The sequence below is a fragment of the Echinops telfairi genome, unplaced genomic scaffold, assembly GCF_000313985.2.
Source record: "Echinops telfairi isolate 266 unplaced genomic scaffold, ASM31398v2 ScPeMD7_7424;HRSCAF=8462, whole genome shotgun sequence".
Taxonomy (NCBI): domain Eukaryota; kingdom Metazoa; phylum Chordata; class Mammalia; order Afrosoricida; family Tenrecidae; genus Echinops; species Echinops telfairi.
The window spans coordinates 28,686,484-28,711,955 of record NW_022111324.1 but is presented as its reverse complement, the minus strand read 5'-3'; the positions used below and the strand labels follow the sequence as shown (position 1 = coordinate 28,711,955).

General features: G+C 38.3%; 1 protein-coding gene across 1 annotated transcript in view; it reads right to left on the bottom strand.

Moving 5' to 3' along the window:
• The window catches only part of HMCN1 (hemicentin 1), a 562,350-nt gene that overhangs the window by 91,523 nt on the left and 445,355 nt on the right, over positions 1–25,472 (bottom strand). The window contains exons 65-75 of the mRNA XM_004706670.2: positions 23,663–23,787; positions 23,248–23,431; positions 22,470–22,567; positions 20,947–21,225; positions 14,628–14,824; positions 7,634–7,715; positions 5,383–5,519; positions 4,041–4,182; positions 2,888–3,032; positions 1,009–1,136; positions 558–714 (exon numbers count right to left, since the gene is read on the bottom strand). Of these exons, the coding sequence (XP_004706727.1) occupies positions 558–714; positions 1,009–1,136; positions 2,888–3,032; positions 4,041–4,182; positions 5,383–5,519; positions 7,634–7,715; positions 14,628–14,824; positions 20,947–21,225; positions 22,470–22,567; positions 23,248–23,431; positions 23,663–23,787 (1,674 nt within the window). The remainder of the gene's footprint in view (positions 1–557; positions 715–1,008; positions 1,137–2,887; positions 3,033–4,040; positions 4,183–5,382; positions 5,520–7,633; positions 7,716–14,627; positions 14,825–20,946; positions 21,226–22,469; positions 22,568–23,247; positions 23,432–23,662; positions 23,788–25,472) is intronic.

Here is a 25,472-nt window from a genome sequence, read left to right as displayed (position 1 = left end):
CTACACAAGACCACTTCAGAGTATTGACAAACAAGGGTGTTACGTTGAGCTCTAAGGTGTGTCTGACCCAAACCATCGTATTTTCAATTGCCTTATATACACGTGTAAGTAGGGCACTGAATAAGGAAGACCAAAGAAGAATTGATGTTGGTAAAGAATATTGAAACTACCATGGACTGCTAAAAAGACAGTACCATGAACTGTCTTAGAAGAAGTACAGCCAGAGTGCTCCTTAAAGGCAAGGACTGTGAGACTTTGTCTTACATATTTTGGACATACTGTTAGGAGAGACTAGTTCATGGAGAAGGACATTATGTTTGCTAAAGTGGAGGGGAGAAATGAGCAGGGCCCTCAATGAGATGGATTGACACAGTGTCTGCAACAATGGGCTCGGGCAGAGGACCAATTATGAGGATGGTGCAGGACCAGGTAGTGCTTCACTGTGATGTGCACAGGGTCACAATGGTTCAGAACTGATTCGATGGCACCTTACATCAATAACAACTACAACAACAACATAAAAATATGTTTCTATATAGTGAGGTGGGATTTCTTACCTGTATGAATTCTGATTTTGATCTATACTGAGAAGATGACCATTTTTCCTCCAACTGATTGACGGTTTTGGTATTCCAGTAGCCTCACAAGCCAGAGTTGTTTGAACATTTACTGTGATGGTTATGTTGGTAGGACCCAGAGCAATAGATGGAGGAACTAAAGCAATTTGATATAAGAGGGAAACACATTCAGCAAATAGTGTGCCATTTGAAGTCTTTCTGCAAAATGGAAATTAGTCATTGGCAGCATGCCCCATAGTTATGAACACAGTTAAATAGTGAGTTCACACAGTGCTGTGGTGGTACTAACCATGCTGAGGAAAAACCTTGGCCTGTATGTTCACAACATAATGCATTTAAATGGCCCTGGGTGACAAAGTCCTTAGTTTAGGTTATATTACCCTAAGCATCTGATACAAAGACTAGTTGTTGTTTGTAAACATATATTTACCATGGACCTGTAAATCTATGCGCCTGCGGTCTGTTCCAGCAGCATTGGTAGCCATACACAAATACCGCCCTGCATCAGTGACTTGTGCTGATTGGATAAGAAGGAATCCATTTTCCAAGATGGAGTACCTACAAGAAAAATCAGAAGTAATGTTCTCTGAATCAACCACATCTGATTCTTCTTTTGATAGCTAGCATTTTAAAAGATGTAGAGTCAAATCCACTTTTAGTCATTTTTCAGTTTTATTTAATACATATTTATAAAACCTGGGGTGAAAGAAAAGGATAGGATAGCAAGGTATACAGAAAATGAGCTTGTTTGCACTTATGAGTGTGCGCTGATCTAAGAACAATTAGTTATTTTGATGTAGCCCAACTTGATACTTGCCCTCATCATGATGAGGTCACTGAAGATATGGGTGCTGTAGCAAAGTGTGGTGAAGAAATAAGATGGTGCTTGGCTATCAGAAAGCATAGCATCTGGTGTCTTAAAGGCTCATTTTAAACCAAGCAGTCATCTAAGTGAGGTGTCAGCCACATTGAAATGGAAAGAACACATCAGCTTATGGGATCCAAGGATTATCAATAATAAAACCCAATACTGGAGGATAGAAATGCATTAGTTTAAATTATGAGCACCCAGTTTGCATCTAGAAGGCTATGTATGAGACTGAAACCCCCAAGTTCATTTGCAGTGTCTCCAGGTGGATGAAGCCTCTGGTCAATCCCCTGTGATCATTGAGCAGCAATATGAATAGCCTTGCTCTCAGACAGTACATTGAAAAATGGATAAATGTAGATAGGGTTTGACTAAAATTTAACACATTGTTAATTGTTTTCCCTTTTGACCCATTTTAAATTTGCTCTAACTTCTTTCTTTTTCTTTTATGCTTTCTTTCGGATTGAGGATTTTCTGGGTTTTGTTGCTCTCGTTGATGGATATTTTTCGGTCTGGCTTTCTTTATATGACATCCAGCCTAGGTAAGTCTATAGACACCGTAACCAGACCAATGGTTCCTAAGTTAGGCAAGAGCCTGAGGAGAGTACAAGGTTTCCCACTGGGTTGCTAACCACAAATTTAGTAGTTAAAAATCATTAGCAGCTTCATGGGAGAAAAATGAGGCGTTCTGTTCCTGTAAAGAGCTACAGTTTGGAAACCCACCAGGGTAATTCTACCTGTCCTACAGGGTCACGGTAAGCTGGAATTGACTAGGTGGCTGTGAGGCTTTTGAATGAGTTATGGCAGATGAGGCTGTGGGAAAATGGGGAGTTGACGATGAGTACAAGAATGAAGAACATGTTCTAAAAACTGATTGTCCAACTGATTCTACATGACTGTACACTTTTAAAAATGTATTTAAACCACTGAATTGTACGGCATATCAATTATATGTCAATAAAATCATTAAAATTTTAAAAAAAGAAAATGAGCTTTGTGATATTGGATGGATTATAATCACTGTGTTGTAGCTCTTAGCCTCAGGAAGTTTACTTAAGAAGTGCTCTCGTGATTCTCATACTAAGATGAAGAGAACAATAACAACAAAACCCACCCCAAACTCACAGTCATTGAGTCTATTCTGACACATCGCAACCCCATCGGGCAGGAGAGAACTTCCCCTGTGGGTTTCCCACCATGCAACTCGCTATGGGAGTAGAAAGCCCCGCCTTTCTCCCTCAGAGCCGCTGGTGGTTTTGAACTGCTGACCTTGCAGTTTGCAATCCAACACATAACGACTATACCACAAGAGTTTCTCAAGATGAAGAGAATAGAAAATTATAAATACAATAAAATCAAAGTGATACCTTGGGAAAATATCTTTAGAAATTTATTTAGTTCAGTTATTACAATGTTTTCCTTCCTTTTGCAGACATGTTACCTTGCATGATTCCCGGCTAGGATAACTCCATCTTTTCTCCATGTTATTCTCGGGGTTGGCACACCTTCAGCATGACACTCCAATACAACTGACTTATTGACGTGAATGACAAGACTCTGGGAGCCACTCTTTATGTCTGGAGGAACTGCACAGGAAATGCAATGAAAAAATCTGTGACGCTAAGAACAGTCTGAACTAAGACCCTGAAGACATAAGATGAGGTGAACATTGAGTCACATATATCGTTTTGTCTCCATTTAATTACTTAGTATCCATAGAGTTGGAGTTTAATTCTTAAAAGTCTTACACAAGGTACTTTGTGGCTAAAAAATAAAGCATTGACGGGCGAGGAGGATTTTAAATCGCTGATAGGGTGTGTGAAATCTGGTTCTCTGTGAAAGAGGCTTCAGTAAAAATCAGCCCTGGCCTGATGCAAATTAGAGGCAATCTTTTTAATTTCTCTTTGGCCAAACAATGGTCAGAGAATGTTAACACTGGAACATTTTTACTTTAAATAAAGAACAGAAAATGGTCTGTTTTAATGAAATGCACATCTGTGATTAATATATAAGTCTCAGATAATTTCTTTTATTAAATATTGAGTTCACATGGGATTAGAAAATCTGCATTTAAATTTCATCATGAGAGATACACGTTGTCGGGTCACCCACTAACCTTTAAAATCTCACATACGAAAAATCTTAATGGGGCTTTCTTGGAAAACCATGTAGGATCTTTCTGAATGTTGACAAATTTTACTATTAAGATTTTATCCTTAAGAGAATTAAATTCCACCCTGGACCTCTCTACCATCAATAACAAGGAATTAATCACGAGTCTGTTTTCATCCAAGGATTTAATGCCAATTTCCTCAATTGTTCTGATGTGAATGACACTAAAGATCAGTATGTACTAATAGCAATTATCATATATGATCACTGAAAAATAGTCAGGTATCTCTAGTTATATAATTTGAGATAAAGTTAATTTAAAATATAGCTCTAGTACAAAATTTGCATCTCGCTGTATGTATGCTATCAAAAGAAAAAAGATAACAATAAGGGTCACTTAACATGCTCAAGGAAAAAAAAATCCTTTCTTTGCATGGCCTTGGCTAGCTTTTGTAATTACAAAGCAATGATCATTTTCTTACCGTTTACAGTGAGAATAAATTCTCTTGTCATCTTTCCTGCAATGTTGCTGGCCACACAAGTGTAATTGGCCGTGTCACTTAGCTCTGCATTATTAATTTGAAAGTATCTCCCTCCAGATAGTATTCGTCCTCGAGGCGTTGCCTAGATTCAGCAAGGAAAATTTACCATTCAAATGTCAGGAAGAGGGAATAAAACATTACTCTCTAGTATCAAATGTAAAGACAGTGAGTTGCAGAGTTTCTGTCTGTTAGCAAACTTTGCTCCCTCATCATTATTCTAGTATAAAAAACTCTTGAGAACGATGCTATGAGTGGGGTTAAGGAAAGGAGAGATTCAGTGCCCCCACTTCCTCTGGCCCCATGATCCATTCATCTGAGGTTGGGTAGATGACTTGAGTTGACTCCATCAGAGTTTCCTCAAGATTTTGGAAGGACATGACGGCGAAAAGGATATGAACTTTTTGCTGGGATGTAAGGGTGACTTAATTCTGGAGACGATCTAAAAATAACCGAGTTGAGGGTGGGAAGAAAATCCCGGATGCCTGACTACAAGTTCTGTGGACTGGATTTTAAATTGTAGTATGACTTTAGGGTTATAAAAAAGGTTCAGATTTGAAACATCAAATGCTTTTCTTCCATGAACATCATTAAGTGCTAATTAATTCACACTCTAGTGGGTCACACATGGAGCTGCTAACCACAAGGGCAGCAGTTCCCAAACACCAGCCATTTCTTGGGCGAAAGAAAAGGCTTTCTATTCCCATAAAAAGTTGCAGTCTTGAAAATCCCTAGCGGCTGCTGTCCTCTGTCCTCCAGGCTGCTCTGAGTCAGATGTGCTCAGTGGTGGCGAGTGAGTGAGTGGGGATTCCTCATCAAAAGTCTCTTTAAAAAAAAAAGGATACATAGGTTCCAGAAGGCAATAGCCCAATTACAAGGTTTTCTTGAGTCTAAACACCTGCCTTTTGGCCTAGGATCAACAATGAACTGCCCTAGTAAAGAAAAAAAAAAGGCCAATTAGAAGAGGCTTTGTGGCACAGAGGTTCAGTGTTTTCATACAGTCAGTGGTTCAAAACCACCTACTGTTCCCTGGGAGAAAGATGGGGCTTTCTACTTCTGTGAAGAATTACAATCGTGGAAGCTCACAGGGATGGTTCTACCCATCTTATAAGGTCACTATGCATGGGAATCAATTTTATGACAGTGGATACTCATGGCTTTAAGTCGGAATAACCAGTAGTACGATGTAATTTTGCCTTGTCTACCAGCAAAGGCTTCATAGTTGTTGATTTTAAAATTTTGTCTTGACTCAAAATGAATCTGTAAAAGCTAGCAAAAAAATTACCTGTAATTGTTCCCCATTTTTGAGCCATGTGATTATAGGTGGGGGCACTGCATCCGATTTGCATTCCAATGTCACTTGTCTATTCTGTAACACACTGAAATCCTGGGTCTCATCAGTTCCAGCGATATTAGGGGGTACTACGTGTGAGAAAAATGCACAAACATATACAAATAAAATGTAAAATGACCCACACTATCAACAAATGCTACTTTCACAATAAATAAGAAATATGAATTGAGAGCATTTCTTGATTAATTTATAGTATAAGTAGTATGGTTATTTAACTTTACTCAGCACTTTCATACACGTTGATTAGTAAAATCCTTCTAATAACCACATGAATGATATGGGATAGCACGATCACTAAATGAGGGGTACGTTAACTGAGGCAAAGGAAAGAAAACAAAAACCAAATCCATTGGTGTGGCGTCTAATAGCGTTCCTGTAGGGCAGAGTAACTGCTCCAGAGAGTTTCCAAGGCTGTACATATTTTTGACAACAGACCACCACACATTTCTCTCGTGGAGCAAGTGGCTGGTGTGCTTGCACCAGTGACATTTTGCTTAGCCGCTAGGTGCTTTGATCCCTGTCGCCAGGGCTCAAGATGCCTGTCGGGTTCTATGTTTGGTAATCTTTTTCCCTGAACATCAGACATTAAAATTATCAAGTCAGAGTTTACTCATTTTAGCATTAAGAAGTGTATGTATATATTCTTTAGGATTCCTGGTGGTGTAGTGGACTAACTCCAAGGTCAGCAGTTTGAACCCACTTGTCATTCATCAGGAGAAAGATGAGGCTTTCAACTCCCATAAAGGTTTACAGTTTTGAAAACCCAGAGGGGCAGTTCTACCCTGTCTTATCGGTTCACTATGAGTTGAAATCAAATCTATGGTAATAAGATTGTTTCTTTAGGTATACTCTTTAACAATGATAATTTTGCGTGTCTCTTACATGTCAAATTTATATGCTAACTAATAACATGTTGTGTGTGTTAGGGAGGATCATTTACATTTGCAGCTATTAGAAAGAACCGAGATTTATGCTTAGTTATTTAAATGCTCCTCCCCAGGAATAGTAATTTTTATTTCTATATCAAAGCAATATTATTTAGAATCCCATTGGCTCAACTATTCTAAAAGGAAATTCATTTCTATATCTTAAAACTATGCAGTGTGTGTGCATGCGATTTCTTCAAGGAAGTGTACTTACAGAAATTCAATCACATTGATAATTATGGAAATATGTCAGCATATGTGTTCACAGATACTCTGACCCAAATCTATTGCTGTAGAGTTGATTGTGACTCCCTGTAAAACTACCGGGACAGAGTAGAACTGCTCCATGTGGTTTCAGAGACTGCAAATCTTTATGGAAGCAGATAGCCTCACTTTTCTCCTGTGGAGCAGCTGCTGGGTTTGAACTGCTGACTTTGTTGTTAGCACTCCAACATTTAACCCATAAGGACTCCGTCATATCACAATATTATTTATATTGGTGAAAATGAAGAAAACAATCTAAATATACACAATAGGGAACTCATTAAATAAACGATAGCATATTAATATAATGGGAAAGTATGTAATTACTAGGAGTCCCGGTGGTGCTATGGGATGAGCATTGCACAACTCATCTTAAGGTTCGTGATTTAAACCCACCAGATGCTTTAAGGGAGATAGACAAGGCTTTCTACACCTGTAAAGATTTACAATCTTGAAAGCTCGCAAGAGCAGCTCTACAATGTCCTATAGAGTTGATGAGGCAAAATAGATTTGATTGCAATGGGTTTCAGATTTCTGGTTCTTATGTAATTACTAAAATGATATTATAAAAACACATTTATTTACATCAAAATATTTTAACCACATCGTTAAGTGAGAGAAAAACAAAGTTAAATATGGTATGGTTTATGATAACGTTTCTATGGCAAATCACTTACATGCAAAAAAAAGAAAAGAGTCATCTTTGGGTAAGTAGATTATGGAGGCTTTTTGTTTTCTTTATCGTAATTATGTTGTTTATTTTTAAATCAACAATTGTAAAGTATTTGTACAGCAGCAAAACAAATAACTAAAAAATTATATCAAACTATCCTCAAAGAACACTTGATCAGCAAAATATGAGAATATGCAAAATACATATATCCTGCTGTATAAGTGTATCTCATGATATGCTAGAGTTACCCCATTTTGCTAAAGCACGACTTCTAAGTAGATGTGTGTAGGGTCAACTACAGATATGTTGTCAGATTTACCATGCACTCTCACTAAGTATTCTTTATCATCGTCTCCTGCAGGACTGGAAGCCAGACAGGTGTATCTTCCTGTATCTTCTACCTTTAAAACCAAAAGAACTGGATTACATATTTGTTTTGGTGATAAGAATACATATCTATGACAATAAGATTTCCCATTAGAGAACAAAAGTATCAATTAAAAATAGGATATCCTTAAGGAAACACAATAATTAAAAACTTAATCATTGTTATAAGTGCTCTGATACTGCAAACAACATGTGAACCTATGTAGTCACAGGATTTCACTATTTGATCTGAGAAGGCTTTCATGTTAGGCATATTTAATGATATGTAAAGCAGATATGTAAAGTACCTAATACCATATGTGATAATGTACAATCAATGCTTATTGAATAAATTCATCTCTATGAGTTTAAACTGTGAATCAAAAAAGCACAACTAGGGTCTTCCCAAAGAAAATGAGGTGCACTTATTTAATAAAAACAAATAAACAAAACATCTTATTATGAAAATAAAGCACAGTAATCTCACATTTGAATATACTTTTGACATATGAAATGAAAAGGCTATAATGTAATCTGGCAATAGATAGTGTCAAACTAACAGTAGAATCTATTATTATCTGACTAAAATGGAAATGTTCCTTCAAAAACCCACAGAGCTAGTTTCCATTGGAAATGTTGTTTTCTTCCGTATGTTTGACATTATATAAACACAACCTGTTTAAAGAATACTCTGGAAGATACACAATCTTACTACTATGAAAAAAAAGCATTTGGGGAAAATATAAATATTCTGTTTTCATTTGTTAAAATGCTAGGATATCCTTAGAATATTTGAAATTTTAAAATTCTCCTATTGAAGAGTTACTTTATAGGTTACAAAAAAAACCCCCACTTCTTGGTGATCTATGAAAACGCCTTCAAAATATTAGGACTAGAGCATTTGGAAAAAGACTTAAATACAATTTTAGAAAATCCAGTCTCAGTCTTTCTTTACTGAATTAAAAATAATGCACCGTTACCTATAAATAATTTGTTATTTTCATAATTTTTTAAATTTGTGTGAAAGCTCACCTAACAAAACATACTACATTCAACAAGTCCCATGTTGGGTTCGGTAACATTGAGCACGTTCTTCACGTGGCACAACCACTCGCTAGTCTTTTCTAAGCCATTCTACCACAGTTAGCGCACACTCCGTGCTCCTATGAGCAAAAGCACCCTTCCTCACTCTCTCCCGTCTTTAGTCAGTACTAGTAACGGATGATTTCTCCACGCGCTTATTTCCTCTATGTCAGGTTATATACAGAGGTTGCTGCGGAAAGCTCCCCGGCGACGAACCTCCCAGCTGCTGTGGTGCGGTGCAGTGCGGTGCAGCACAGTTCCAGGCTCAGAGGCCCACGGAGGCTCCACTTCATCTTGCAGGGTCCCGCTGCGTGGCCATCGACTCCCTGGCAGAGGGGAACCTCACTCAGCTCCGGTGTTCATGATCCTCCGCGCCATGGCAGGCAGCAGGGCTGCACTTCACTTTACAGCCCAGTGGTATTCCATTGTGTACTTGTAGTTATCACGCTTCACTTACCTGTTCATCATTTACTGGGCATGTGGTGGTTTTCCACCCTATGCTTACTGTGAAGAGTCCTTAAAGGGCTGCAGCTTCCTGTCTGCATCCCTGCCTTCCCTTCTGGGTATACACCTCGGACCGGGATTGCTGCGTCATGTCGGAATGTGTTAAAATTTGTGAAGAACCATCAAACTGTTTTCCACAGTGGCTGTTCCATTTTATATTCCCATAAGCAATGGATTGTGGATTTTAGTTCTCTACAATGTTGCCACTATCTTTTGCTGTCTTCCTTTTTGTTTCTTGAACAATGCCCTTCTAATAGGGATGAAGTGATATCTCATGGTGGTTTTACAATGTTTATTGATTTGTATTTCTCTCAAGGCTAAGGACCTTGAACATATTTTCATGTGTTCTTTGTCTAACTGATTGTCTTTGGGTTGTTAAACTGTGGACGTTTTTTTAAAGTATGTTTTCCAAATTGAAATCTTAGCAGAAATACAGAGGCTTAAAAATTTGTGAAAAAAATCAATTATTTTTATAATGTCTCCAGTATTGTTCTTGAAAAATTTCTCCCAATCTGTTACTGCCTTTTTTACTTTCGAAAGTCCTTTATTATGCAAAAATATTTTATGAAATTTTAAAATTAAATACACACTCTTCTCTATCAACTCTGTTAATATCCAGAGATATTGTCCACTCTACTTGTCTTGACTTAGCCAAACTTTACCCATAATTCATGGTTACTCTTAAATCTCATCTCCTCTAAGAATTATTTCTTGCACTGATGAAACATACAACTTTACTCTAGTTCTTAAATGCTCCCCTTCCCCCCGCCCACTATAATGATCCCAATTCTACCTAACAAGTCTGGCTAGACCAGAGGATGTACACTGATACAGATAGGAACTGGAAACACAGGGAATCCAGGGCGGATGATCCCTTCAGGACCAGTGGTGAGAGTGGCCGATACTGGGAGGGTGGAGGGAGGGTGGGGCAGAAAGGGGGAACCAATTATAAGGATCTACATATAACCTCCTCCCTAGGGTACAGACAACAGAAAAATGGGTAAAGGGAGATATTGGACAGTGTAATATATAACAAAATAATAATAATTTATAAATTATCAAGGGTTCATAAGGGAGGGGGTAGTAGGGAGGGGAAAAACATGAGGAATTGGTACCAAGGGCTCAGGTAGACAGCAAATTTTTGAGAATGATGATGGCAACAAATGTACAAATGTGCTTGACAGACAATGGATGGATGTATGGTTTGTGATAAAGAGTTGTATGAGCTCCCAATAAAATGATTTTTTTAAAAAAGAACAAATTTGTTGGCTACTTTTCTCTGTATATATTCATAGCAGGGAAGGCATTGCCCTTTAAACCTAGAGCATAAAGCATTGTTAGTTGACTTGGTGAATGTAATAAAACCACTCAATACATTAAAAAGAATTATTTCTTGATAACTTGTTCCTGAATAGTCAGTTACTCTTTGTAGCTAGTTTCTAAAGTGTGTTCTGTTAATAGAGTTACTTAGTGTTATGTGAGTCTCAGAGTAAGATTTCATAAAGGTGTTGGCATGTGTCATGGCTCATGAAGAAGGTGTACGGTATGTAAACTTTCTAAATATGACCACAGAATGTGGGACATTTGTTTGCTTTCCATTTGTTTTTTAATGACTCATGGGAAATAGTTTCAAACATCTTGTCTTTGCCATACAATTTGCAATTTTCAAGGCATCCATTATGTGCAAGCATATGTTTCAGAGGCATAAACAAAAGAATAAAGATTTTATATATATATATATATACATATATATATCAGTTTGTCACACTGTGGTTGCTTGTGTGTTGTGATGCTGGAAGTTAGGTCACTGATATTTCTAACGCCAGCAGTCACCCAAAGCGAACAGGTTTCAGTAGAGCTTCCAGACTAAGAACAGACAATGAAGACAGACTCGGCTGCCCGCTTCAGAGGAAGAAGCAGCTGAAAACCGTATGCACAGCTTCAAAGCCCTGTCAAAAGTGAGAGCCTGAACAAAGGAAGCAGAACTCGGTCAGAGATAATGCCAGCAGATGGCCCCCTTCGGTCCAAGGGCACTAAAAACGTGACTTCAAAGGAGCCGATTTCTTGGAGGGGTGCTGATCATGGTGACATGAGTCCAGTAAAGCCTGCGAAAGTGGAGTCTCCAGGATTTTCATTTGCTGCTCTGACACCACTCAAGGTAAAGAGAGCCGGCTGCAAAAATCTTCTAAGGATTGGAACTTGTAATGTGTGAAGTATGAATCTAGGAAAACTGGAAGTTGTCCAAAATGCAACGGAAGGCATGACAATCGATATCTTAAGCATCAGTGAACTGAAATGGACTATTATTGGTCCTTATGAATCAGAAAATCACATTGTTTGCTATGTCAGGAATAACACAAACATGAAAAATGGCATGACATTTGTTATCAGAAAGGATCTTCCTAAATTCATTCATGAAGTACAATGCTGTCTATGATAGGATTAGATCTGCCTTTGAGTGAATGCAATAATACAACTATTCTTCAAATTTATGCACCAACCACAAAAGCTAGTGAGGAAGAAATTGAAGAATTCTATCAACGACTTCCATGGGAAATTGATCAAACATGTAATCAAGATGCATAGATAGTTATTGGTGATTGGAATGATAAGTTGGAAACAAAGATGACAAAACAGTACTTGGAGAATAGGGACTTGGTGATAGAAATGAAGCTGGAGTTTGTATGATAGAATTTGGAAAATCAACAACTTATTCATAGCAAATACCTTTTTCAGTAACACAGAAAGTGACTGTACACATGGACTTCCCAGATGGAATGCAGAGAAATCAAATTTACTACATCTGTGGGAAGACACAATGGAGAAGCTCAATATCAGCAGCAAAAAACCAGACCAGGGACTGACTGTGGAACAGACCATCAATTGCTCATATGCAAGTTCAGAATAAAGCTGAAGAAAATGAAAACAGGTTCTCAAGGGCCAAAAATAGGGCTTTGAGTCTCTCCCACCTGAATTTTGAGAGCATCTCAAGAACAGATTTGATGCATTGAACACCAATGACAGAAGAGCTGATGAATTGTGGGAGGACAACATAAAATCACTCATGAAGAAATCAAAAAGTCATTAAAAAGACAGGAATGAAAGAAAATAGCAAAGATGGACGTCAGAAGAGACCCAGAAGCTTGCTCTTAACTGTAGAGTAGCTAACACAAATGGAAGAAAGGATGAAGTTAAGGAGTTGAACAGAAAATTTCAAAGGGCAGTTCGAGAAGACAAACCCGTTGATTTATGACAAATCCAAATTATAACAAAATGTACAAGGATCTAGTATCAGAAAGCCAAAAGGGAAGAATGTCGGACACTGAGAGAACTCAAGAAGAAATTCAAGCCTCCATTTGCAATTTTGAAAGATTCTATAGGTAAAATATTGAATGATGCAGGAAGCATCAAGAGCAGATAGAATACATAGAATTACCATAACAAAAAGAACTAGTCAACATCCTCCCATTTCAGAAGGTACCATATGAGCAAGACCTGAAGGTACTGAAGGAAGAAGTTCAAACTGTACTGAATGCCTTAGCCCCAAACCAAGCTCCAGATATTGACGGAATACCCACTGAAATGTTTCAGCAAGCTGAAGAAGCACTGGAAGCACTCACTGGTCTATATCAGGTAATTTGGAAGACAGTTACTTGGCCAACTGACTGGAAGAGATCCATATTTGTAAAAGGCCAAAAAACGGTGACCTCACAGAATGCTCAAACTATAGAACGGTATCATTGATATCATATCCAACCCAAATTTTACTTAAGATCATCCAATTGTTGCAGCAGTACACTGACAGGAAACTGCCAAAAGTTCAGCTGGATTCAGAAGATAATATGGAACAAGGGATATCATTGCTGATATCAAATAGATCTTGGCTCTAAGTAGCGAACACCAGAAAGATGTTTACTTGTGTTTCACTGACTAGGCAAAGCATTCAAATACATGGACCCTTAAGCTGTGGATAACCTTGAGAAGAATGGGAATTCCAGAACACGTCAATGTGCTCATTTGTAACTTGTACATGGATCAAGAGGCATTTGTGCAAAAAGAACAAGGGAATACTGCATGGTTTAAAATCAGAAAAGGTGTGCATCAGGTTGCTTCCTCTCACAATACATGTTCAATCTGTATGCTGAGCAAACCATTTGAGAAGCTGGGTTATATGAAGAAGAATGTGACATTAGGATCAGGGGGAGGCTTATTAAAAACCTGTGATATGCAGATCACATAATCTTGCTTGATGAAAGCAAGGAGAAAATTACATACTTGCTGATGAAGATCAAGGATTGTATGGATTACAACCTAATGTAAGGAAGACCAAGATCTTCACAACTGGACCAACAGGTAACATAATGATAAATGAAGAAAAGAGTGAAGTTAGTAAGGATTTTATCATGCTTGGATCCATAGTCAGTACTCATGGAATAGCATCCAAGAGATCAAAAGATATATTGAATTAGAAAACTCTGCCACACAAGACTTCTTTAGAATGTTGAAGAGCAAGGATGTCACTTTGAGGACTAAGGTGCACCTGACCCAAGCCGTGGAATTCTCCTTTGCCTCATATGCATGTGAAAGTTGGATATTGAATAAGGAAGACTGTAGAAGAATCAATGTGTTTGAGTTGTGCTGGGAAGAATATTGAAAATACTATGGACTGCTAAAAGTACAAATTGATCTGTTTTGTAAGAAGAAAGGCCAGAGTGCTCCTTAGGGGCATGGATGGCAAGACTTCGTCTTACATACTTTGGACATATTGTCAGGAGAGACCAATCCCTGGACTAGGACATCATATTTGGGAAAGTAGAAGGGCAGCAAAAGCGAGGAAGGGCCTCAGTGAGATGAGCTGACACAGTGGCTGCATCACTGGGCTCAGGCAGAGGGACAATTGTGAAGATCATGCAGGACTGTGCAGTGTTGGACACAGAGTTGCTATGGGTCAGAGCTGACTCAATGGCTCCCCAAAATAACAACAACACACAATACTGTTTTCAATGGTTCTACTTTGTGTCCCCTCTAAATGCATCTATGTATAGTTTAATTTTATCTAGACAAGTAGAAACTTCTTTTAAGGCTGAGATGTGTCATTTATACATTTATATTTCTCACAACATCTAGAACAAGTTGGAAGTCTGGTCAGTGAATTCTTACAAAATAAATTCAATTCTTTCAATCACATCACCCTGTAAGTACCTATCCAATCACAGATATGATAGAAGCAATCTATCTTTGCTAAAGTTACTTAAGCCTGGGATGTATTTGATTCAACAACATTTCTACAATTATTATCATGTATTAGCAAGTGATGTTTAACTTAAAAGACAGTAATAGTATGAACTTTTGACACTTACTTGAGCACTAGATATTCGAAGAACCTCTCCTCCTCCTACGGTTTGAACCTGATCTGTTTGTGCCAGGGGTCTCCCATCTTTCATCCACATAATTTTAGGAGCTGGTATTCCAGAAGCAGAGCAGGTAAGTTCAACTGGATTATTCACAATCACTGATATCTCTTCAGATTCTTTAGATCCATTAATATGAGGTGGCTCTATTTAAGAGAATAAAAAAAGTGACAAAATAACTTTTTGTTTGATGAAATACTGCTGATTATAAAACCCTAAAAACAATAACCAACTCTAGTTTATGTTCACATGATAGGAACTGGTCAGAATAAGGAAACTAGATGAACATTCCTTGATGCCATTACTGTTTTTCACAGGCATGATTTCAAAAAGAATGTGTCATACTTTCAACAGGTCATGAGGGTATTTATCATTTGGAATTATGATAATTAGAACATTTTTACCTAACGATGTAGATTTGAGGAAAACAGAAACCAAACTTACCTTATACCATTGATTTAAAGAGAACTATTTAAAATACTAATATTTTTGCACCCTTTAAATACAGATGGATCCTTACAAATACCTTATAAATACCTTTGCACCCTTTAAATACAGATGGATCCTTACAAACGCAAGCAGCTTTTCTATAAAATTTTACTATTATTTTTTCCATGAAGAACTTATAGGGAAAAAAGTTACATCAAGAGGTTATGATTACAAGAATCAAACATATTTGTTATAACTGGGTATAAACAATTTTCATTTTTTATCATTGTACTTCTAAAGTTTCTTTTTTTAAGAGGATATAAAAGAATCAAAGGCCTAGCAAGAAACTTTAAGAGCCCAAGATAGTGCTTTCTTCACCCTTAAGATTTACAGCCTCAGAAGTCCTGCAAAGGGGCTCTGTGAGTTGGAATGGACTGAAAGGCAATGGTATGGATTGCAACCGCAAGTCCAACTCAACAAACATGCCGTCAAGATGCATTGATACATTGGTAAATGCTACAATTGGCAACAAATAAGAAGGATAAATACTTGACAAGTATAGTCTTGCAGGTTACAAATGATGTCTGAGATTGCATGGCCAGAGACTTACTCACTATGGATTCATTTTCAATGGACATAGTTTGATTAAAAAAACAACAACAGGAATCAAATGGAGTACAACTGTGGAAAGAGACTACGCAGAAGCTCAATGTCATCAATCTGAATAAGACCAGGGGTCAAGTGTGAACAGACCATCAGTTGCTCAAAATCGAGCTGGAGTTGAAGCTGGAAAAATGAAAGCAAGACTTTGAGTATAATCTACGTGAATTAAAGACAGACCATCTCCAGAAAGAATCTGAACACCAGTGATGGAAGAAGACAAGGTGCGGAATGACATTAAGGATATCATACATGAATAAAGCAAAAGATAATTAAAAAGGCAAGAAAGCAATAAAAGACAAAAATGGATGTTAGAACAGACTGAAACTTGCTCTAGAATGTAGCATAGCTAAAGTAAATGGAAGAAATGGTGAAGTAAAGGAGTCAAATGGATTTGACTCAAGAAGGGCAACTCAAGAAGACAAAAGTAGTAAAATGAAATGTCTAATGACCTGAAGTTAGAAAACGAAAAGATTTCTCAAGTCTATTCTCAATTTCTAAAATAACTGAAGAAAAAAATTAAGACTTGAATCGAAATATTGAAGGATTCTGTAGGTAAAAGAGGAAGTCTGGTGGCACACTGGGTCAAGCATTGGGCTGCTAAGCACAAGGTCAGTGTATGACTCTGCCAGCAGTTCCATGGCACAAAGATGGGGCAGTTTGCTTCCATGATGATTGACAGCCTCAGAAACCCTACCTAGTACTTCTACTCTGACGTATCAGGTCCCTGAAGTTGGAATCGACTCAAAGGCAGAGGCGCAGGGGGTGAAAGCTGGTGAAAGCATCCTGGGAGGAATAGACAGAATCACTGTGCACAAAATATGGGATCAATATCCAATCATTTCAGCTGGTAGTATATGATCAAAAATCAATGACATTGAAGGAAGTCCAAGATGCAAGGAAGGTATTGTCAAAGAACAAGGCTGGAATAATTGACAGAATAACAATTGAAATATTTCAATAAATAAATGCAGCCCTGGAAGGGGTCGACTCAACTATGCCAAGAAATTTGGAGGACGGATGGCTAACCACTAGGAAGCGATTCATACGTGTGCCTATTCCAGGTGAAAGTGTTCTAATGTAATGGGGGAATTACTGAACAGCAGCATTCATGTATGGAAGAAAACTTTTTCAGAAGATAATTCAAAAATGGTTGCAGTAATCAGGGACTGCTAGAAACTCAAGTCAGATTCAGGAGAGGACATGGAATGATGGATTTCATTGCTAATGCCAGACGAATTTTGTCTGAAAGCAAAGACCATCAGAAAAATCATTATTTGTGTTTTGTGGGCTTTGGAAAACATGCATCTGGGTGGATCATAACAACTCAATTAAAACATTGGAAAGAATAGGAATTCCTGAACACTTCATTGTGCAGATGAGGAACTTGTACGTAGACCAAAAGGCAGACATTTGAACAGAACAAGATACTAAATGGTTTAAAATCAGGGAAAGTATGAATCAGCATTTGAACTTAAGGCTTGAGTTTTTCCTCAGACTTTCTTTTTGGGTTCAAACTCTAGGTCTTTTTACATTTCACTATACTACATTACTTTGTCCTCTTTAGTTGCCCTTTGAAATTTGTTTAGCTCTTTTACTTCATCATTTGAAATTTTGCTTAGCTCTCTTACTTCACTTTAACTACCCTATGTCCAAAACCAAATATCAGTATCTCTTCTGATATCCACTTGATATTTTTTCTTTTCTGTCTTTCACATGACCTCTACTTTCTTCATGTATGATGGTCTTGATGTTATCCCATAACCCATTAGGTCTTTGATCATTAGTGCTCAATGCATCAGATCTGTTCTTGGAATTTCTCCAAGATCAAGTGGGATATACTTAAAGTCATATGCTGGTCTCATGGACTTGTTTTAATTTTATCTAATTTCAACCTGAAATGGGATATGAGCAATGGATGGTCTTCTGTACCAGCTTCTGGTCTTGTTTTGGCTGATGATAGTGAGCTTCTCCATCATGTCTTCCCACTCACAAGCTGAAAAAAAACACAACCCATTCACTTCTATCAAGTCAATTCAGACTCATAGCAACCTCATGGGAAAGGATAGGTTTCTGAGACTGCAAATTTTTGTGGATGTAGAAAGACTCATGTTTCTACTGGGGAGCAGCTAGTGGTTTTGAACTGCTGATCTTATGGTTACGAGCCCAAAGTCATCCACTACATTCCCAGGGCATCTCTTTCTTCCCACAAATGTAGTCAATTTGATTCCTGTGCCTTATATCTAGTGAGGTTCATGAGGATAGCCACTATTTATATTGTTGAAAAAAGATATTTTCAATGAAGAAGTTGTTGATCTTGCAAAATTCTGCCAAGTTATCTCCAATGTATTTCACCAAGGCCATATTTTCCCAATACTTACTTGATGGCAGTGGATTTTTTTTTGGGGGGGGGGTGTTATCCTTAATAGCTCTTTAGCTGGGGAATTGCTTTTAGTATAGTACTTTAGTAATGTTCTTTCTACTCCCCCAAACTAACTTGACTGTGATCCTGTTTCTGTGTTCTTGATTTCCTAGAACTGCAGCCTTTCTCTCTTTCCTCACTGCCACCATGCAAGACTGTACCTCTGCACTTCATGGCCTGTCTGAATACAAGAGCCTTTTCTTTTCTTTTAAATCATTTTATTAGGGGCTCATACAACTCTTATCACAATCCATACACACATCAATTGTGTAAAGCACATTTGTACATTCATTGCCCTCATCATTCTCAAAACATTTTCTCTCCACTTAAACCTCCGGCATTAGGTCCTCATTCTTCCCCTCCCTTCCTCTTCCCCACTCCCTCATGAGCCTTGATAGTTTATAAATTGTTATTTTGTCATATCTTGCCCTGTCCGATGTCTCCCTTCACCCACTTTTCTGTTGTCTGTCCCCCAGGGAGGAGGTCACATATAGTTCCATGTAATCGGTTCCCTCTTTCCTACCCACTCTCCCTCTACCCTCCCTGTTTTGCCTACAAGAGCCTTTTCATTCAACTCTCTAGCCTGTTACCAGAGACATTTTTAAAAAATGAAATCTGGCTGTAATATCTCTCTCTTTAAGTTTCTTCCATTGTTATGGTAATGAAATTCAGTCCTCTACAGCGAGCTCAAGAATGTTCACAATTTGGTCTCTGCCCATATTCACAGTCTTGTGGCTTGCCACTCTTCCTTTTATATTCAGTTTCAGTCAGTCCAGGTGAACATGTCCAGCTCTCTCGTTCATCTTGGCGAGAAAGCAACCCCCCCCAAACAACAACAACAAACAAACGAAGCAACAAAATCCAACTTTAAACTCTCCACTTATTTACTCACTTCTGTGCTCCACATGGGAGAAAGACGGGGCTTTCCACTCCTACAAACAGTTACAGAATCAGAAACCCCAGTGCATTCTACTCCGTCCTATAGGGTTGCTATGCATCAGTATTGACTTGATGGTAGTGACTGACGCTCCAGGTACTTGGAGCCCTGCTGGCATAGTGAGTTACACATTGGGTTGCTAACCACAAGGTCAGCAGTTCAAAAGCACCAATCACTCCACAGAACCAGGATGAGCCGTTCAACTCTCATAAGCAGGTACAGTCTCAGAAACACATGTGATTATAACTTGTCCCACAGGGTGCCTAGGAGATAGAACTGCCTCAATGGCAATAGTTTGGATGTTTCCGGTATCATCTTCATTCTTAAAGAGATCTTCTCTGAACCCTATTATCCTACAAAATATCGCATCAATCCTATAATCCCATTTAGAAGTAATTACATGTTTACGAGCTGTGCTTGCACCAGACATAGACATTTAAGGACCAAGATCAATGGTAGGGCCCAGCAAATGTCACACCATGTTATCAACATGTTAGCTAGGAATGCTTTTCATAGAACATTATTTTCATAATGATATTATGAAATTACTCTCAAAAAAGAAATTATTATCATAATGGTAGATGGGAAAGTGCCTGGCCTGTTATATATGTTCAACAACACAAATTACACATATTAAAATGTGAATAATAAATGCATGCAATCATTTATCAGTTACGTTGTTTCTTTTATGTCTTGACTTTATGTGCGCACATTTATTATCTCTCCTACAAATCAGATGTACACACAAGTGCACACACACTTTCTGTTTTCTTTCTGTGAATAGCATGGTGTACTCTTCTCCTACCACACTTGTCTCTGTGGATGACTCATCAACACTCGAGTATTATGCTCGGCTTGCTTATGAAGCAGTGGTGAGTATCTAATTCAGTTCAAATCAATTCAGCAAATAAACATTACGGGTTCTCTGATGAGCCAAATGCAATGCTTAGCACTGGAAAAGAGTAATCAGTAAGATGGGTACTGTCTTTTTCCTCACAGAGTTCAATATCTAAGAAAGAAACTGACTTTAAAAAATTATATCAATAATCAACTTTCAATAGGTGTTTTGAATTGCACCAATTATAGGACACCTGAAAGCAAATGCTAGTTCCTAACGAAACTAGAATCTTGCCCAAGTTCCTCTCTGTGCTCTTGATGTGGTGCCTCTGTGCCACCAAGGAACCTGGGTAGTGAGTAACCTGCATCGTGGTAAGTACATACACACAACTCCAAAGTGGAGGTCCTAGTGATTAAAATAATCATATTGTCTTAGATAGCTTCCTTTCTCTTCTAAAGTCAATGAGAAAAAAATTCCCCTTGTACTACTCATTAACACGTAGAACATGCAAATGCACATTTAAATATGTACCTACTATACTTTAAATGCACACAGAAATAAATAGAAATACGCTATTTGAAATGACTATTCCAATTACAGTTTACAGATTAAATCGGTTTAAAAATTTTAATAATATATATTGGTGTACATAGTGTGCTTTTTCATTAAATTGCTATTATCAGATCTGGTTCTAGTTCTTGGGGAGAAAAAACTAAAAAGTTATCATTCATTGGCTGTATTACTTATTGCAATCAATAATGTTTTACAAATAAGAGTTTTCTTTCTTTTTTTACAGGTAGATAAAAAACACAATTTAAATTCAACACACTTCAATTAAGAGTAAAAGTGAATTCTGGTATAAATTACAATGTAGTTCGCACAACTTTTGTTCCAAAGCAAAACAATTCTAAGAATTAGACATACTCACTTAACTTTTATTGTGACTTCCCAATTATTCTACATTATTATAATGTCTACCTACCCAGGACCTTCAGTATGAAATGTTTGCGGACTTCTCCAGCTTCATTTGAAGCAATGCAGGTGTACCTTCCTGAATCTTCAGTCTCTGCCTCAATGATCTGAAGGACCATGCCTTGGGTGTTTACTGTCAAATGGGAGTCAAGCTCCAAAGCCTGGCCATCTCTAAGCCAGGACATACTGGGTGGTGGAGTTCCATCTGTAAAGCATGTCATTGAGGTGGGATTGCCTTTGACAATTGTGATTTCCTCTGTTCCCATAGCATTGTCCATATTTGGTGGTACTAAACAAAAATGAAAGACAGGCATAATTTATATTTGAGATTATTAGGACATTTAAATAGGCTTATGTTTCTAAAGATTAGAGAAATGTGTTTCAAAATATAATTATGATTAATACATAGAGAAATATGACTTAAATACAAATTATTCTATTATTCTTTTAACTATTAGAATGGCAAATTTAACAATGTTCTTATAGAAGATATAATCAATGTATGATTTCTTTAAATTATTTGGACAATTATGGATTATTTTTCAACTTCTTTTATGTGTCTCTTTATTATATTGCATGTAAAAATCATAATATATTTTCAACTATCCTATGTGGAATAACTAAGGTCTTATTCAAGAGTGGCTTTTATACAATCCACCAAAAATCATTTGTAGACTAAAGGAAAGGGTTGTAAATTGTTCTGAGATGGGAGTGGGGATTTTGAGGAACGTGAATCAGTAAATCTTAATACGGGTATACATTAATCGAGATGATTTGAGCAATACCCTATCGCATATACATCTGTGGTCTCATCAGCTATAGTGGAGTTCAGAAATCCTATTGGAAAACAGGATGTAGTGGATGTGCTTTGCTAAGTACTAGCTATGGAAATTCAGGCTCTCTCTCATTAGCTCTCTGGGTCCCATGCCTTCCCCAGTGTGGCAGGGGTGCCAGTGCCTCAGACAGGGAGTACTGAGATGCTGCCAGAGCCACTGAGGTGGGTGTTTTATCAAGGCAAGTGACCCAGTCGACCCTGTGAACGTGAGTGCTGAGGCCGCTCCTCCTCCCACAGGGCTGTCCTCCCAGTGGTCTGGGGCATGGCAGTGGTGTTCAGAGAAACAGGCAAGGCAGCTGCCTTGAAGAAGGGGTAGAAAGATTTCACACAGTACCTTATCAGAGCAGTGCTAGTGTGGGTATTGACTTTCTTGAGCTTCTCTTTCCTGTTTGTAATATGTTGGTCACACAACATTCAAATTACATACTATCCTATTCCACAGAACTTCTTGTGGATATTAAGTGATGTATAACTGTGTTTCTCAAATTGTAGGCTTTGAGTTATGCACATCCACAGAGATTAATATGCACACCTACCGTCTATGCATATATTTCCCACTATTTAGCAAGAATCCCATCTTACCAATTATTTCTGATCCACAAGGAAGTCCATTTTGAAATATACACTTAGTACTGAACTCAATGTTCAGTATTGAACCGGTTGCACAGTAAAGAAGTAGGGTCACGTGTGCAACATACCCCAAACCTGAAGGCTGTAAAGCTTATTGTCCACCCCAGCTCTGTTGGAGGCCACGCAAGTGTACACCCCGACATCGGACACCTGAGCTCTCACCACCCTGAAAAACAACGAGAAGCACCTTATTGGATCTCTCACCACATAACACAGAGTACAGATAACTTAAAAGCAATTTAATTTCAGTAAGCCATTACATAGTACATTTTGAGGGTTGAATGGTTTTCAAATATGTGTTAATAAGAGAATAATGCTATCATGAAAATCTCACTATTTGGGCAACTCCCCCCATCTTCTGCCATATACATTGTTTTCAGCTAAAAGAGTCGTACTTGGGATTAAAACTGTCATAATGTGTCTGTCGAAGGAGATTTAGTGATGATGTCAGGTATGCAAGGGCCAGTTCACTGAGAGCTGGTCTGGGTTAATCCATAACCCACCGGGCACTCTCCAGGGTAAAGATGAGGCAGCTGCTCCTGTAAAGACCTACAGCCTCAGAAATACTGTGCAGGGTCACTGTGGGGCAGAATTGACTGGATTACACTGGGTTCTGGTTTTATTTTGTCTATAAAATGACCTATTTTGTATAGATTTATAAAAACATGAGCTTTTAAATAAGAATAAGAATATTTCACTTTTATAGTTGTTAACATCCCTTTTGGAAAAACACACTGAGAGGGAGTTATAGTAAATGGTATGGGAAAAATATTCTGAAACACAGGTTAGTCAAAGGAAGGTCTAAAATGATCGTTACTTTATTGTTTACACACAATAACAACTGACCTGATGACCTGCCCTCCTGACAGTAGCCGGATATGGGAGGAGAGAGGCAGTGGAAGTCCATTTTTCAGCCAATTGATCTGTGGTGGAGGCGTCCCTGTGGCTCTGCATTCAATATTTATTGACGTATCCAACACAGTCATTAGTTTCTCTGCTTCTTCTTTTTTACTCCTGATTACAGGTGGAACTACGCCATGCAGAAAGAGAGAGCAAGGGGGTGTGAAGAGAGAACGGCACGCACATTGCTACTTCAGATCATCTCACTGCAATTGCCCCCATTTCTGCCCTACGACCAAGGAAACCACAACGCCACCTGAGTGCAAAAATATACGTTCCAAACACACACTCCCAGATTTTCATTTTCTCTGGTAGATTCCTAGGGTACCATGGTCAAAAGAGGATGGGAGTTCAAATTTACCATAGACGTTCAAATTAAACATCCGGTCCTCTTCTCCTGCAGGATTTATAGCGACACATGTATATTTCCCCATGTCAGTTTCGAGAGCGCCGTCGATGTTTAATGCGCTGCCGTCTGGAGTCACCCTATGGAAAAGGTTGTGGCGGCGTCACTGTGGTGATTTGTGTGGAGCTAAGACACCAAATACTCACTCCAGATGATTGGGTTCCTTTATAAAAGCACCCCACAAAGTGATGTCTTCATTCTTGGACATCATCACTTAAAACAATTTCATTAAGTATGCTGAAGTCTTTTAAAACCAGAGCTAGTAAAACTGATGCAGATTTCAGGCAACCAACTAAAATTCCATAATAAATGTGCCTCGTATACCAAATAACTCCTTATGAGAAAAATGAAATGTACAAAATCAGATTAGGAATTACTTTTCCAATCATAAGTAAAGATTGAAAAACATTTTATCCATCAGGATTAGAATATTATTTCTTTACGTACCAATATTAGGTTTGTGTTAAATAAAAATGACACTATCCCTCTCTTAACAGAACGTTAAAACATTAGTACCAGGGGCTAATCAAAGACGACATTAATGGAAGATCATTATTCCCCAGGGGGATGATTGCTAAGACTCTCTACTGTAAATGAACATGGAGGTTTTGAAAGGGAGCCCAAAGAAGATAAAAAACAAAGAAACAAACAAACCATGGATCCAGGAACGGGTTTTTGGCTCACACTAAATCCTAGCTCCAACTTAAAAACAATTAGTTCTTACATCATGGCCCTGCTCCATACCAGCCCTCAGGAAGGGAACATAGAGGATATGGATACTATAGCAAAATATGGCAAAGACATTTGATGATGCCCGGCTATCAGGTAAAATAGTGTCTTTCAAAGGGGTCGCCCAATTCATAAAAGTAGCAAAATTACAGTGATGAAGTAGCAATGAAATAATTTTATGGTTGGGGGGGTCACCACCACATGAGGAACTGTATTAAAGGCCGCAGCATTGGGGAGGTTGAGAACCACTGGTCTGGGGTCTTAAAGGGTTGTCTCCAAACAAACAGCTATCTAAGTGAGATGTCAACTAAGTCTGCCTGGAAGAAGCACTCCAGCATCAGTCACCGAAGCATACAATCCGAAGTTGAAGAAGGGATGAGTATCAGAGTCTAAATCATGAGAATCCGGGTTACGGAAAGCAATGGATGACAGTGGGAACCCAGGATACATCTGTGGGAGCTACATAGGAAATAAGCCACCTGTGAACTCCCTCTATCCATAACAGAGATGGGAGGAGCGCATTGGAGAGATGAGCAGAGAAGATCAAAGGGATAAACCTGATTTGAATAGTTAAAACCTTGTCAGTTGATCCCCTCTCAGATGCACGCTGGGCCTGCTCTAGTTTTAACATTTTCTTTAATTTTGCTTTGTGTTTTTGTTCGTTTATATTAGTTTATCTCAAAGTTGTTATCTCATTGGTGGTCACCCTCTTGAAGTGGTGTTATATGTTTTTTCTGTTTTGGTATATGATTGATGAACCTATAGGGACAGCAAGCAGAATAAGGGTTTTGGGTCGGGGGACAGTGGCGGTTGTGATGGTGGGAGCTGATAAAGGGAGATGATGTCAAGGAGTCCACTCCAGTCTCTGCCGGGTTCGATAATCCACTGCAATGACCACTCAGAACTGACAGACAATACTCCTGATACGGGGATTTGCTTGGGAAATAAAAGGTTACAAGCCACGATCAGAAAACAGTAAGGGTGCAGTCTTTTTTCCTGCAATGCCTCTTCTTGGTCCTATGAATACACACACTTA